Here is a 16,307-nt window from a genome sequence, read left to right on the forward strand (position 1 = left end):
GAGTGACACTAGGGTTGAGAGTTTTTCTTGGTAACCCTTGTGAGTGAGTGACACACCACGAGAGTTAGACAAAATTAGATTGGATAGGGCTGAGAGGGTAAGTCGAGGGATAGTGTAGCATCCCCTTTCTCCTTTGGTGTGATTTATTCTACCTCCATTTCCTCAAGTTCTTTGCGGTCATAGTAGAGTGAATGGGCTAAAGGATGACCTTCCGCTGGGGCTTATTTGCAAGGTCAACAGAGTGAAGCGTTGAAGTGATTTTAGCAACTAGGGCTTAATTGTGACTAGGGACCTTCCACCTGGACCAAAGGGTTAGGTCTACATCTAGGAAGAGGATTTATCACTTTTCACTTAGTTAAGAAACAATTTAAGTGTTTTTATTCCCTACTCCCTGTGGATACGATACCCCACTCATCTGGGATTTTATTACTTCGACATACCCGTGCACTTGCGGGACATACGCAACGGGCGTTGTCATGTACATAGACGTGTACGCAAGGGGCGTTGTCATGTACATAGACGTGTATCTTTTTGTCTGGTCGTGCTTACTCCTTAACTCTTGAGATGCAGGCGCATATCCTTCATGAAAGCCCGTGTACTCCTATGGAACATTGGCTTTTGAGGCTTGGATGTACACTGGCTTGTACATGATATACACAGCCGTGTTCTTCTCTGGATTCGCCTTGGTCTGGGGAGTGCACAGTCATGCACATGACCATGTCGATGGTTGGTGTATTTCTCTGGATTTTTCACTTTAGTGATACTGACAGGTACATGGGCAAGTATACAGGTATTTACTTTGGCCGTGTATTTCTTTGAATATTGTTTCTGGCCCTGTTTCACTCCTGATTTTGTGCTTTGGCTCTAGTTGTGCTTATACAGGTTTGAAAGTGTAAATAGAACAAACTAAGTACTAAATAATCCATAAAAACACTCTTAAGGACAAATGTAACTGACATACTTGATTTTCGAAATATAGTGCAGTCAAATCTTGTATTTGGTTGTGTGTAACTGGAATTACTGTATTATAAGATTTTTTTGTTTGTTTGAAAAAATTTGTAAATTTGGAATTGTGGAAAACACATGTGTATAAGTGTATGTATATGTGTGTATATATGCACATCTATGTACATGTATATCAATATATATATATATATCAGTATATGTATGTGTGTATATATGAATATATGCACATATATACATATATGTATATGAGTATATGTATATGTAAACATACTATATATAGGTATATGTATATGTGTGTGTGTATAAGTATATGAATGCATGTATATATGCATATGCATGTGTATGTGTATGTGTATATATTTTTTTATATGTATATGTATCTGTATATGTATATGTGTATATATATGTATGTATGTATGTATGTATGTATGTATATATATATAAATGCATATGTACACACACACACATATATATATATATATACATTACCTAAGGATTATCAACTCCCCGGATTTTGACTTACGCCTAATTTGGGCGTAAAACCAAATCCCTTATTGGATATAATCTGAGTTAAATGGGTTTTTAAAATCCTATGAAACAAACACTAGATTTCTAAAAGCTAAGTAACTCAAGTTACATGTAACTTCAAATTCTTCCAAACAAACACTACCAAGTGCAAAAATCATTAGAACATGTATGATATAGCACTAATCAAATAACATCCCACTTAAGCTTTTGCTTGCCCTTAAGAAAAAAGATGATAAAAAAAGATAAGTGCTCGATCTCAAGCTCCAAAAACTAAAAGTCTCAATTGTTTCATGAAAGTGACCAACAAGTAAAATACATCCATAGGTGTTTTTAACAAGTGTAAACACGCCCTATTCAAAGTGTTCCATCTGTGTCTACATGATTCAATTCACAATGCTTTCCTACTAACAAAGAATTTATTATTTGAAGAAATTTTTATAATGGTGGTTTTACTACTTAGGTCCACACTAAACTTTACAAAAATGGTAGCTTTCACTCATCCCTAAAAGGTAGCTCTTTCTCCCATTAAAACATGCTAGTATTTGACTTTTCGAGAGTAGCTTTATACTTCAAAGTGGTAGCTCTTTCCATTTGTTTTTTCAACAATTCAATTTCAACCAACAAAGTAAACTTCAAACCTTTCTAAGTGTTTAGGGATCAGAGCAAGAAGAACCATGTGCAATTAAAGTTGTAGTAACTCCTAAATAGGACATATTAACAGTTAAGCATTAAAACATGCTAGTATTTGACTTTTCGAGAGTAGCTTTATACTTCAAAGTGGTAGCTCTTTCCATTTGTTTTTTCAACAATTCAATTTCAACCAACAAAGTAAACTTCAAACCTCTCTAAGTGTTTAGGGATCAGAGCAAGAAGAACCATGTGCAATTAAAGTTGTAGTAACTCCTAAATAGGGCATATTAGCAGTTAAGCATGAAAAATGTATCATTTTACAAGTTATCATATTCATTGCACTTAACACTAAAGCACAAAAATCCCCCACCCAACACATCATTCATACTTGTAGTGTAACACTATAATATGTGCTATTTTCCATTTTCATATACGTTATAATAGTTTTTCTTGATTTAGCAGTTATTGATTACTGTGAATTTTTTTTTACCATCAAAACCATTACAAATTGTAAATTGTTAACAAGATTATAATTGTGGAGAAGTTGTTAGTAAATTGCTTTTTCTTGAGGATTAACGTTCTATTTTATAGTCTGTAGTTGTGTACATGGATTTTAAAACCTATGATGTCATCATGTACTTGGTGTTTGTTCTTGTGAATTTAGTTAATCTGCTATCACAAGTACACTATCTTAACTGCATAAGGGTTTTATTACTACATCCAATTATTAATGGTGCACATTCAGCAATCAGTTTGCAAACAAGAAATGTATTCATTAAATACACAGCTACTAATCTAACAAAGGTAAAAATTGTTCTAAATATGATAGTAAGAAAGATTTTATAATTACTAGTCAAAGCTTTGATGTGAAAATAATTGACTGTCTTACGTAGAATTCTTGTGGTCAATTTCATATGTGACAATGTTTTCGGAGTATTGCCAAGAAAAGTTCGAAGTTGAACCTGTTACAGTTGTACACTCTGATGGATGTACGAGCATTTATCCTGATCCTTCAATTACCAACATGAAGGTTGACCTTTCAAATATTAGTGGTTCAATAGGAGTTTCATTGCCAGAACAGGAGGTGCCATTTCTGCTTGAGTGTTTCAATCTTTTATTTTGTATGCTATTACAAGTTGTTACTTTTACACATTCTAATTCTATCTATATTTTATATTTTGTTGTGACATTCTTGCAAATAACAAGTCATTCACTTATTGAAGAAAATGCAACTTCAAACCGAAGAGTCATTATCTCAGAGTGGAAAGTATAATATTATTGTTTCAATACCTCCCACTAGAAGTGATATTCTTCATCCCCATGATGTCATGGAGGTACTGTCTATGTTCATTGACTAGTGGGCTTTGTTAATTTTTCCAAGCTAATCCTGCCACATCTTTGTATTCTATATTGTGGTAACCATCCTTTCATTTTTTTTAATGATTATAAAAGGGTGTTGCTATTACTTATGGTTATAACAATATTCCAAAATCAAAGCCTAAATGTTTGACAAAGGGAGGGCGACAACCATTGAACAAATTTTCTGATAAGATCCGAGCAGAGACACAGTTGTATCATTCATGATTTTTTCATGGTCATTAGTTGGATATAGGTTATTTTAAAGTTAACTAGGTTTTCATTTAAGGGCTTGCTTGGCTGGGAGGGTTTGGAAGGGTTTGGGAGGGTTCATAAAGTAAGGGTTCTTTGAACCCATGCTTGGGGGGACGGTTGAGAAGGGTTTGTAAGGGTTTTGAAGGGTTTTGGAGGGTTGAAAACCTCTCATTTCCCTCCATTCATCAACCCACCAAAATGGTGGGTTGGGGAGGGTTAATAATTTTTTCAGACGATTTTACCCTTATAAGATTTCAAAAATTACAAACCTTGCCCTTTTTATTAGGTTTGATTCACTATGCTTCTCATATCAACTGGCAATCTTTCTCAGCCGCGATTTTTCTCAGCCGCCAACCAACCTCACCATTCACGAGAGGTTATTTTCCTATCCTTTTGTTATTTTCAAAATCTTTGTTTTTCTTATAGCCTCTTGTTTGTTTGAAGTTTTGAATTTCAATGCCTGGATTCAGTTGAAATGTTTGTTAAAAAAAGATCTCTATTTGTTGCAAATAATATAGTTTTCCTTCTTCTTTTCATGTATTCGGTTGTGTAGATTTTGAGATAATTTAAATTAAAATTCTCATTATAGCCAGTTGTTCAATCACTAGTTGCGAAAATGTTCTGGTTTAAAATAATCTTTTGAACTTAGTTTGCTAGTGAGGTACTCATTCCCTATCCATAATTTATAATCTTATTATCTGAAGAAACGGAATTTTTGTATCATCAATGCCTAGCGAAATTTGGTTGTTGGTGTAAATGTCCACTACATTTTGTTAAATGGTCATTTTAAGTCAAATTTTCCTTTAATTTTATGTAGGATTCTGTTTTTATTTATTTATCTATTTATTTACTTTTTTATGCTGTTGTTGTTGTGCTGTGTAGTTAGCCTAAGACAATACCCTGTCTTGAGTTCATCTCAATTTATTTTTAACTGGACTAGTAGTTTAAGTTCATTTCATTTATTAGATCATTGATCTGAGCTTGAGCTCAAGTTATCTGAATGTGGATAGCTCATAACCAGCTTGTTTATTGGCAGGCTTAAGTAGACAGCTTTTGATGCAATCAAAGAATATAGGCATTCTATTAAAGAGATCATGGCATAATGTCAAACCATTTATCATTTATTTGTTGGATATAATATATGATAAAGTTTGGTTTTTTTTTCAAATTTTTGCACTTTTGCTTGCTTTTAGGATTTTCATTGAAATTACTGTTGATCTTGAAGCATCAAGAACTAGAGAGTTAATTACTTCAGGTTTGATTCTCTTAATTATTATTATTATTTTTTTTGCATGCTTTTGTTCGATATCATTTTAGATATCATTTTATATGTGTTCGATATCATTTTAGATTTCATAATAAATAAATTATATGTGATTATGATTAACATTTGGCTTAAGCATGTAATATATGAGAAGTTTTACTTGGTATATGTTAATGACTATACTTTCTTGTTACTTATCTTTGGAGAATGTGTTATTTTTGTCTGAATCTTTAAATTTATATTGGACAATTTATGTATAGATGGCAGACGAAAGAGAACGGTTGGCAAAAATTCTGTTGATTAAATTTATATTGGACAATTCCTTTTTAAAATTGCAACGATTTCATCACTTAGCAGCAACTCAGGTAGTTATCGCTGTGATTGGTTGGATCATGTGCTACATCAATGATCTTGAACATATGTCCAGTCAAATCACCCGTGAAGGTAGGCTTCACGGAGACCAAGCAAGAAATGAGTTAATGTCACATTTGCTTTCAAGCGACTTGTGTCACAACATGATAAGAATGACCCCTACAGCTTTTCTTGGATTATGTGATATGTTAGTCAGAGAGGGTGGTCTTAGGCCAACTTTATGTGTATCAGTCGAGGAGCAAGTTGCCAAGACACTATACTTATTAGGACACAATGTCTCCCACCGTGAGCTAGCTTTTTTCTTCCGTCGTTCTCGTGAAACAATCTTTCAGCATTTCCATAATGTCTTACAAGCTATCATGGAATTAGAGGATAAATTTCTAATACAACCAGATGGCTCACACATCCCTTCTGAAATATTCAACACCAATAGATTCTATCCATATTTTAAGGTAATAATGTGTCCATTAAATTGCAAATTATAAATTTATAAATTTATTACAACAATGTGTATGTTTGAAGTGGATAAAAAAATTTATTGGCAGGAAAGTGTTGGTGCCATTGATGGAACACATATCCGTGTAAAAGTTTCTAGTGTCGACGCCCCTAGGTATCGTGGAAGAAAAGAATATCCAACACAAAACGTATTGGCCGCATGCACCTTTGATTTAAAATTTACTTATGTGTTACCTGGGTGGGAAAGTACAGCGTCTGATTCACGAATTATAAAAAATGCATTAACTAGGGCCGCTCCTCTTGCAATTCCGGAAGGTAATTGTTAATGCATTGTAATACTATATAACATATCATAATCATATATACACACAAAATAATATTGAAGTTTATTTTATGGAATAGGTAAATATTACCTTGTTGATGTTGGGTTTATGTTGAGGAGTGGGCTTATTACACCATATAGAGGGGAGAGATATCACTTGAAGGAATATTCAAGAAATCCACCACGGAATGCACGTGAATTGTTCAATCTCCGCCATGCATCTTTAAGAAATGCCATTGAACGAGCATTTGGCGTCATCAAAAAATGTTTCCCTATAATAGGAAGCTCGACAGAGCCCCATTATGGGTAAGAAACACAAAAGGAGATTATTTTTGCTTGTTGTATTTTGCATAATTACTTAATGGGTGTAGACCCAGATAATGCAATACTTGCACAAGTTGATAGTGAACTTGAGCATAAACCGCATGAAGAAAATTGTCATCGTGTGGAAAATAATGAGGAATCCATTCAAGGAGAGATTATTAGAGATGCTATAGTGGCCGATATGTGGGCTAATTATGTTGAGTGACATATATTAAGTGTCTTCTAGTAGCATATGTTGTATGGGTTTTTATAATATGTATTTGTGGGAACAATTTATGTGATCAACTATTTTATGTATTAATGTGATGTACGTGTTATGTGATCAACCATTTAATGTAATGAACACTTTTGAAGTACTAATTTTGCTTGGTTCCAAACACTTGTTAGTACACTTGTTAGTGATTTATTTGTGCTTAAAGATGATGTAGTTCATTTTTGAAGTACCAATTTTATGTAATGATGTTGTCAAGTACTCATTTTTTTTTTTGTGTTGTTGATGTAGTTACTAAAATATGTCAAAGAGAAACGCAACTCATGATGGAAATACCACATTGGTATGGAATGCTACTATGGATGATGCTTTGATCGAAGCTTACTTGCATCAACATATAGTGGGGAATAGAGTAGGAGGAACATTTACAACACATACATTAGAGAATATAGTTACTGAATTGAAGAATAAATTTCCAAATAAGCCAATTGACAAGGAAAAAGCGCAAAACCGCATGAAAAATATAAAAAAAAAATTTACCCGATGTTATGACATATTCAAGAATGGAATGAGTGGATTCGCTTGGAATCCAACTACAGAAACTTGGGATGCAGAACCTGAAGTATGGCTGTTTATATATAAATAATATAATGCATGTCCTAATAAAATTCAATGTCCTAATGGAACAAAATTCCAATTTAATTTAAATTCTAATATATCCTAATCATAGATATATTTAGAATTAAAATTTAAATGTCCTAATCCTAATCTTAATTGATTATTTCATTGTTTTGGACTAGAATGTAAATTCCAAGTTAAATACAAAATGCAAAATTACAAAATTGCCCCTTGAGAACATATCTCGAGGCATAAAAAAATTATTATTACAAGATTATCCTCGAGAACACATATCTCAAGTCAATCTCAAATCTTAGGATAGCCAAACACACATCCCAAGACGATCTTAAGTTTCATGTAGCCTGAGGGAAGATCTCGAGGCAATGGGAGAAATGCAAATCCTGAAGCACTTGAGTACGCATCCCAAGGTAGAGTGAATTTAAAAATAATAATAATAACAAAATAAATAATGAATATATAATGAAAAAAATAATAAATAATAAAGAATAAAGAATAATAATAATAAAATAATAAAATAATAAATAAAAAAAATTCGAAATTTAAATTTTTAAATTTGAAAATAATAAATAAATAAAATTTAAATTTAAATTTTTAAATTTGAAAATAATAAAAAAAAATTTGAAATTTAAAATTTTTTAAATTTGAAATTATTTAAAAAATATATAAAATAATAATAATAATAATTAAAAAAAATATAAAAAAAGGGATAAAAACCCGATCTCCTGCTTCGTTGTGATTTCACGGGGAAGTTAGGATTAGATAGGGATGGGTTTTGCAATTAAAAAAAATAATAATTAAAGAAAATAATAATAATAATTAGGAAAAAAATATAATAATAATAATATGAAAAATATATAATAAAAAAATAATAATAAAAAGAAAATTAATTAAAAAAAAAATAATAATAATAAATAAGTAAAAAAAATATAATAAAAAATAATAATAAACTTTAAAAAAAATAATTATTAAATTGAACTAAAAAAATTAAATTAAAAAAAAAGAAGTTTTAAAATATATATATATATATATATTTTAATAAAAAAATTTTAAAAAAAATTATAAAAAATTTAAAAAAAATTTTAAAAAAAATTAAATTAAAAAAACATTAATAAAAAAAAAATTTAAAAAATTATCCTCATGTTGTGATTTGATGGAGGGGTTGGTGGAAAAAAGATAAGATCCAGGTTTTTTTCTCTTAAAAAGGTGGGGGAAAAAGGAAAGAAAGGGAGAAAAAAAAGGATTCGGAGGAAAAAAGGAAAGAGGAAAAAGAAGACGAGGAAGACGGTGCGATCTCTCCCCCTATCCGTGTTCATATGTATAAGCATATAAAAATAAATAAATAATTCCGTGGCTGGTTGTCGCTACGTTGCCTCCCGTGTCGCCATTGCCCTTATTCATCGTCGCGGCATGCTTGATGGCTGAGATAATGCCGCCAAGCATGCCGATGCCGCCGCTCGTTGCTGCTATGCATTGCCGGGGCATGCTTGGATGGCTGAGATAATGCCGCCAAGCATGCTGAGTTTGTCGTTGACGTCACCGCCGATGCTCACCATCGTCGTTGCCATGCCGCCTGATGCCATTATTTTTGTGCACCGTCGCCGCCGCTCATTGTTGCTGCTGTGGACTCTAACGAAGATGTTGATAGCGCTGTCTCCATTGCAAAAAAAAAAAACCTTCAATGCTGGTCTGATTTGAATTCTGAGATGAAGACTATGAGATTTAAGGAAGGGAAGGCGGAGAGTTTATTGGATGAGATCCCTCACGTTATGAACTGCCTATGGATGTCTTGTTTGGCGGGACAAATGTCTCATTGTCACTGATTTTCCATGGTTGGCTTCAATCCCACAACAGTGGATATGTTCAAGGTGATGGCAATGGTAATGCATGTTGGTCATTACCCATATTCTCTGATTGCTCTTCAAGCTCAGGCGAAGACCGGATGCTGGGTGAACAAAGATTGCTTGATGGCATTCGAAACATAAGTATTGGCCAACGAACTATGGCTCAGGATCTTCTTGGAAATTATGTTGTTCTAGAGTTGAAGAACCAATCAATTCTTATGGTTTTGGTTTTCTCAGTTTGAAGGAAATTATGTGCAATTCTCAAATTCAAGTGAAGAAGCCAAATCCAAACAATTGGTGCAAGACCCATGTGCAAATGATGTCGTTCAATCGGCTCTTATAAATTCCAAAGGCTCTTTCTGTGCTGCATTGATTGAAGTTATCCAACCACATGCATCGGTGCTTCAACGAGCCCTCATTGTAAAAGGATATTTTCTGTAAAGCTATGTTGTCTTTCATGTTCACTGGTGGTGATGTGTCATGGTTTAGAATCCCAAATTCATTGAGCAATTTTGCATCCTGCTGCTGTCTTTCATATTCAGGCTATCAACTTACCCACTATAAAAATTTACGTGGCTCATGCACACACATTTCAATAAAAAATGCATACCCATGTTTGGTTGCTATTGGGATAAAATATATATATATATATATATATAAACAAAATAAAATGATGATCTAGAAGCATGCCATAATAAATAAATAAATAAAAAAAGGGAGCATACGTGCATAGAAAAAAAAGGGGCATGCATGCGAATGAGAAAGCATGCTCACGTGCATTAAAAATATATATATATATATATATATATTATTCAATACATGTAATACAGGATAGTAGAGCCATAGACGTGGAGGCAAATACCTTGGTTAGGTGTAAAAAATCCAATAAATCTTGGTAGTGCTTGAGATAATTCCATTTCCAATTCTTGAATGGCCCATAGGAAATCCAACTTTCTGAAAAGCCATGTTTGTGTTTGAATTCAAACATCAATTTTACCTGTAAACCAGCTCAAATCCATAACCATCATTGCTGATGAGATTTTATGATTACTTTTTTAAATTAATGATTTAAGTTCACACTACACTTTAAAAATAATTTAATAAAAGTTAGTCTTCACCTCCTATTTTTCCAACCCATTTAATATATCTCTCAGTGCTGGAGACACAAACACATGGACTCGAGAAAGCAGACTTGATGAAAAGGTTCATCTGAGATGAAAAGTTAACACCAACCCAATTTTCTGATGATAGCATGGACCATTGAAGACCGAAGAATTACTGGTTGGTCAAGTCAATTACAGGAAAGCACTCATCATGGGTTAGTTAACGATTAAAATTTATGTCCCAAAGGCAATGACAAATTTCAAGGCGATAACAAGATGCATATCAAATACAACAGTTAGCCAAGCATGCAATGCGGTGATAAGGCACAGGCAATAGCAACTTATTCATCTTGAGATAGTGATATAAAAATTGCAAGGCAGCAATGAGATATATATCTCAAAATGGCAACAAGGCAGGCAACGCAGCGACAAGGCACAAACCGCGGCAAAGATAAAAAATAAAAAAATAATAATAAAAAAAATATATAAAAAGATAATATATATATATATATATATATATATATATATATATATATATATATGCATATATATAAGTGATGTAATAAATATGCTTATATAATAAAATGACAAGATTTATAATTTGCAAAATCTTCATGCTTTTACTTGTACTCTTGCCCTTAATCAGAGGTTCCTAAGATTTCTAATCTAGGGTAATTAATAATAGAGGCTTGCCTCTATTAGGAATGAAAGAACCCACACAAAACAAATATGATATTTGTGCTTCGATATACTGTATGGTGTCTTCTTCATGATGCTAGATGCGTATTTTCGATCCCACAATGGCAACACCTAATTGAGGTTATTTTTTTTCTAATTTTTTTAAGTACATGAGATACAAAATTATATTCATGGATGTTATATTCCTAATATTGTTTTATATGTACAGAGCAAACCAGAGGCCAATGAGTGGATGAACAAAAGTGTTTGAAATTATGAGAAGCTCGTTCAACTATATGGAAAAGATAGAGCAACTGGGCAACAAGCTGAAACTGCATCGGAAATGAGACGGAGAAGGGCTCAGAATCAAGCCTCATCAATGCCTACACAAAATGAGGAAGATACAATTGATGAAATTGACTTTATGGTTAGACAAAATATGGTGAATTTGGAAAATTTGGATGAAAATGAAAATGAAGATGTGCAACCCAATGAGATTGAAGACGAAGCCTCACCGATGCCTACAAATCAATAATCACGCTTTGAAGGTCAAAGTGCTTCCAAGTCTAAGAAAGTCAAAGTCCACGATATTAATGAGAATCTTAGCAAATTGGGAATGGCCGTTGAATCAATGACCGCTTCTATTGTTTAATCAACCACCGCATTGGTTGAAGCATCTCATTCGAGCACGAATATTATAAAGGAATGTTTATCAAACCCAAATCCGTACAAAGATTATGATTTATGGGGCATGCTTTCCGATTTAGGACTCTCACAACCAATTCTAAACGATGCTTATCTATTACTTGCAAAAGATGTGCCATTGTTGGAAGCTTTGATTAAATGCCCGAGTCAACATCGAAAGAGTTCATTGTTGAAGTCGATGGGCCATGATCATGAACTACAAAATTAAAATGGAAGGTTAGTATTACTTACCAACATTAAATAATTTTTGGTATATTAATGCAAGACATAGTTACTAAAATTGTAATCTCATTCTTCGTATTTTTGTAGGGATTGATGGATGATTGTCACAAATGGTGGTTCAACATTGAATGATTTTCAAGAACATTTTGTCTTTTGATCTATCTTGCCAAATCAACATTAACTTGACTTTATTTTGATGAACAATGTGATTTGATCTCATGCAAGGCAACAATGTGTTATGGTTTATTTAAATGTTGGAGCAACATATATGTTGTTTAATTTGATAACAATGTGTTATGGTTTATTTAGATGTTGGAGCAACATATATGTTGTTTAATTTGATAACAATGTGTTATGGTTTATTTAGATGTTGAAACAATGCGTCATGCAAGGGAACAATGTTGTGGTTTATTTTGATGAAAAATTTTATGTTACAATGTTAGAGCAATGCGTATGTTGCTTAATTTGATAAACTATGTGTATTATGCGTGATTTATTTAGATGAAATATTATGTATTTTGGTGGTTTCATGAAAATTGTAATATTTATTTGTGGAGTTTTTTTGGTGCTACAATAATTTTTTATTACGTTTGATGAATTTTATTTTTAAAATTTTGATGAAATTTTAAAAATAAAATTCATCAAACGTAATAAAAAAGCCCAAACTAAAAATTTTAGTTAGTTGTCTAAAAACATAATTAAAATAATCCAAATGCTTATGCTTTTTGTGTTTGAATTGGAGCAATATAAGGGTATTTTGGTAATAATAAGACATAACCTTACTTTCATTTACTTCCAAACCAAACACAAAATGGTCACAACCCTTCCTTTACTTTCCCTCCCCCCAAGCAAAGTATTTATTCAACCCTTCCGTTCCGTTCCCTTCCCTTCCTTTCCATTACTTTATGAACCCACCCCTCCCTCCAGCCAAGCAAAGCCTAATAGTTTCAAAAGGAAAGAGTGTTAAATTTTTTTCTTTGTTACATACCCACTATTTACTTGTTTAAAATGGAAAGAATGTTCCGTTTTCTTGTTCTTGGTTACATATCCTATATTTGCTTATTTCTGATGGAAAAAATGTTCAGTTTTCTTGTTCATTGTTACATATCCAGTATTTGGTAGCATTATAATAACTTTAACATGTTGGAGCACCACTGGTGTTCTGATAGATAGGGGCATGGATATTATACACATCATTTTGGATGCCCATTTATGCTTTTATTTCCTTTGTTTGGGAAAGTTTCTGCATTTATACTTGTGTTTTACCAGGTGGGTGTCATGAGATTCTTAGGACTGAATCTGAATTTGGTTGATACATAATTCATTCTAATTATTCAAGAGTAACAACATGTCCAGTAAAGGGCTTTTTAGGTTATTCTTGGGCATGTTTTATGTACACGCCAATAACTAACTTGATCTTGATTTGTTGAAGAGAATTATTATTTATCTATTTCTCTTGTTAATTTTTGCCTATGCTTTTTTTCCCCATTCTAAGAAGGTTTCACATTGTAGGTTTCTAGGGCTGGTTATTTGAAGGCGTTGACATGGATTTTGTGCTCACACGAAGAAAACTTCAGTATGTTGAAGCAAGTGGATTTGGGGAATGCAATTAGCGTTGCAAATCCTTGTTCATCTGAGTTTCAGGTATACTACTTACCTCCTTTATATAACTATCAATTTAGCTATCTAACTTGCCTTGTTCTCAGGTTGTTCGGAATAGTCTGATGTCGGGGTTATTAAAAACCCTAAAACATAACAAGGATCACGCAAAGCCCATTAAGGTATCTGCAGAATGAGCCTTCTTCTACATTTACTTTAAGAGTTGCAGATGATTTTAACTTGTCTGTTTGTAACTGCTACTTTACACTCTGTTGATCTTTTCCTTTATCTAGTAAAGCTATATTGAATATAATTTTTATAAAGGCATCCAAACTTTTTCATTGGAGTACATGCCCTTCCAAAATCTGACTTATATATTTTCCAATATTATAGGCATATGGATTAGTTTTTTCTCATCATTTGTAAGAACTCGCTATCCATATTACATGGATTTGGCTGCAACATCTACCTGCACTGGTCCCACATTATAATGATCCTCTTTTACTGCAAGAATGGTGAGCAGGCCCATACTTAATTGTAAGCAGAGACATTTAATCTACCTTAAGGGTGTACAACTTTTCATAAATAACATAGAACTATGAGACCTTATAGTTCGCTTTCATTTCAATAGCGTGAATGATTGTGTTGAAACTAATGGATGATACTGCCTTTGGCTTTTAAGGACATATTTCCATGAAACTAATGGAAAATGCTTTTGTGCGATGGCTTATTAAGACACTTCCTCTCCTATGCATGAAGTGTAAGTCTGGCTTAATGTGGGTTTGAATAACTAATTTTTTTACAACTTTACGATGGACTTTGTGTGAACTTTATTTGGTTTAACTTTATGGGCATGCTCTAAGAGCTTTGTGGCACATATTAGCACTGTATGATACTTTCATTATCAAAGTCAACATTTTGGTTGTCATGCTATATTGTGTTATGAAATAGATATTTGAAGTGGGTGATGTTGTCATAATTGATGAATCCAATGATGTTGGTGCGGCAAATAATCGTCGACTTGCAGCATTGTACTGCAATGTATACTCCGGATTTGAGGTATGATTTGTATGGTGTACACCTTATAAAAAGGGACGAATTCTTAATGTCCAAACATGCTACATATAGTTCCTCTGTTGGTTTGGGTTATTCCTTTGCTTTTTTATTCTATGTGCCTAGCATTTGTGCTTGACGAATGGATCAATTGCATATTTAATTGAACCATAGAAACATCCAAGCAAACCAATACTTGTATAATATGATTTATTCATAGACCCTTCGTTATTGAGCGTTTCTGATGTTGTGAGGATCTATTCTATTTTTAACAGATGGTTGAGCCATTTCTAGTTAACACCTCCCATTTTAGGTAGTACAATATTCTTAAAGTTGGCTACACTTAACTTTATGCTTAAAATGTAAAAGGGCATATATGTAATTTGATTTTTTTTAAACTGTGTAACTTTGCTAAAATTCCCTTGTTACCACTATTTGATTGTTTTTTCCTATTGCAATTTGTGGCTTTGCTGCAACCAATGTGGGATTCTTAGCCTTGGTTATTATGTATAGCAAAAATGCAACAATTGTTTTAATATAATTTGTTGATGTTAAGTATTTATTAGTTCCTTAATTTTGGATGATTCAGTTCATCTGTCAATTACACAGCTTGTTTACCATTTCCAGGGTGATTATTAGTCCAAGTTTGTTCAAATATTTTTGCACATTGTGCAGGAAATTATGGGCTTGGTTGAGAGAATAATGACAATTATGGGCTCCTTGAAATTGTGATTCATTATATCATGTATCTGATGGGCATACATTTTTTACAATTTCATCTTTGTAAATGTTCAAAAGCACTAAAAACTCTCTTGTTATTATTGCATATGTTCTAGGCATTTGAAGCTAACTGAATTCTTCCCCAACAGACAATGTAGCATCAGTTTCAAGGTAAAAAAGATCGGCAACTTTGGCATTGTTCATCCAGAGGTAGTTTATTCAAATCCATCTTTCATTCACCTATCTGAAATTTTATTAGTCCCCCTGTTTGATTTTAGGAAATCTGTAGCGTAGATGAATTCTTTAAGATTTTTTTTTTTTAATCTTGGTATCCTGTTCTAATATATGAGATCTTGAATGTTCATGATGAATAAGATGCCAGACTTTGTATGGGTGATTTGCATTTTAAAAAAACTGTGTGGGGTTCTAGTTAAAATTACAGGCACAATTTCAGTAGGGTGTTCTCTGTCCTAACTTTCTATTTGTCACCTTAAACTTTTTACAATATTCTGCTGAAAGATGTGAACCAAGTCCGGTAAAATTTTTGAATTTGTAAGCCTGATCAACTTAAAGGTTGTCTTAATTTTTTTTTGTTTATATTTTTATTGATAAAGAGTTTCTTTAGCCACAGAATGGTCTACATGTTTCTCAAGATTTTGACTATATTTTAATTTAAGCATGCTGTTATATCACATTTTGTTTAACCAAAAGAACTATCTGTATGTTTGGTATGTGACTAATGATTTTATATTTATATCCTTTCAGGTTTTGTCCGAGTTCAAAATACAGGACCCTTGCTCATTTCTTGAGATTGACATCCCGTCCGTGCTATGAAGTCCCGAAAATTATGCAGCATCCAATTGCTTGCCCTGTTTTGCACTTGATACTCATTAAAATGGAAGGTAGTTGTTCTAATTTATCAAATTTATTGCAGGATGTCAGTTAAAAATATCGATTCAAACACTTTCTTTTTTGGTCATGCTCAAGTGCAAAAGAGATTGATTGCCAACTAGTCGATGTTTTTAAGAACTGAGAGCCAAATGGGATTAGCTTTACAGTCCCA

General features: G+C 32.8%; 1 protein-coding gene and 1 long non-coding RNA gene across 2 annotated transcripts; both read left to right on the forward strand.

Moving 5' to 3' along the window:
• Positions 1-717: 717 nt before the first annotated feature.
• LOC120284020 (phenylalanine--tRNA ligase beta subunit, cytoplasmic-like) lies at positions 718-16,110 on the forward strand. The gene is made up of 12 exons (XM_039290847.1): positions 718-790; positions 869-882; positions 2,716-2,947; positions 3,036-3,227; positions 3,331-3,458; positions 3,577-3,695; positions 13,393-13,516; positions 13,579-13,653; positions 14,423-14,530; positions 15,200-15,252; positions 15,361-15,454; positions 16,010-16,110. The coding sequence occupies exons 1-12, from the start codon at positions 718-720 to the stop codon at positions 16,076-16,078; spliced, it is 1,281 nt and encodes a 426-aa protein (XP_039146781.1). The 3' UTR covers positions 16,079-16,110.
• On the forward strand, positions 4,075-12,041 carry LOC120250490. The gene is made up of 3 exons (XR_005533024.1): positions 4,075-4,111; positions 4,929-4,990; positions 11,960-12,041. It is a non-coding gene; the product is annotated as an uncharacterized LOC120250490 (long non-coding RNA).
• Positions 16,111-16,307: the final 197 nt, after the last annotated feature.

Source organism: Dioscorea cayenensis, chromosome 19 (assembly GCF_009730915.1).
Source record: "Dioscorea cayenensis subsp. rotundata cultivar TDr96_F1 chromosome 19, TDr96_F1_v2_PseudoChromosome.rev07_lg8_w22 25.fasta, whole genome shotgun sequence".
Lineage (NCBI taxonomy): Eukaryota > Viridiplantae > Streptophyta > Magnoliopsida > Dioscoreales > Dioscoreaceae > Dioscorea > Dioscorea cayenensis.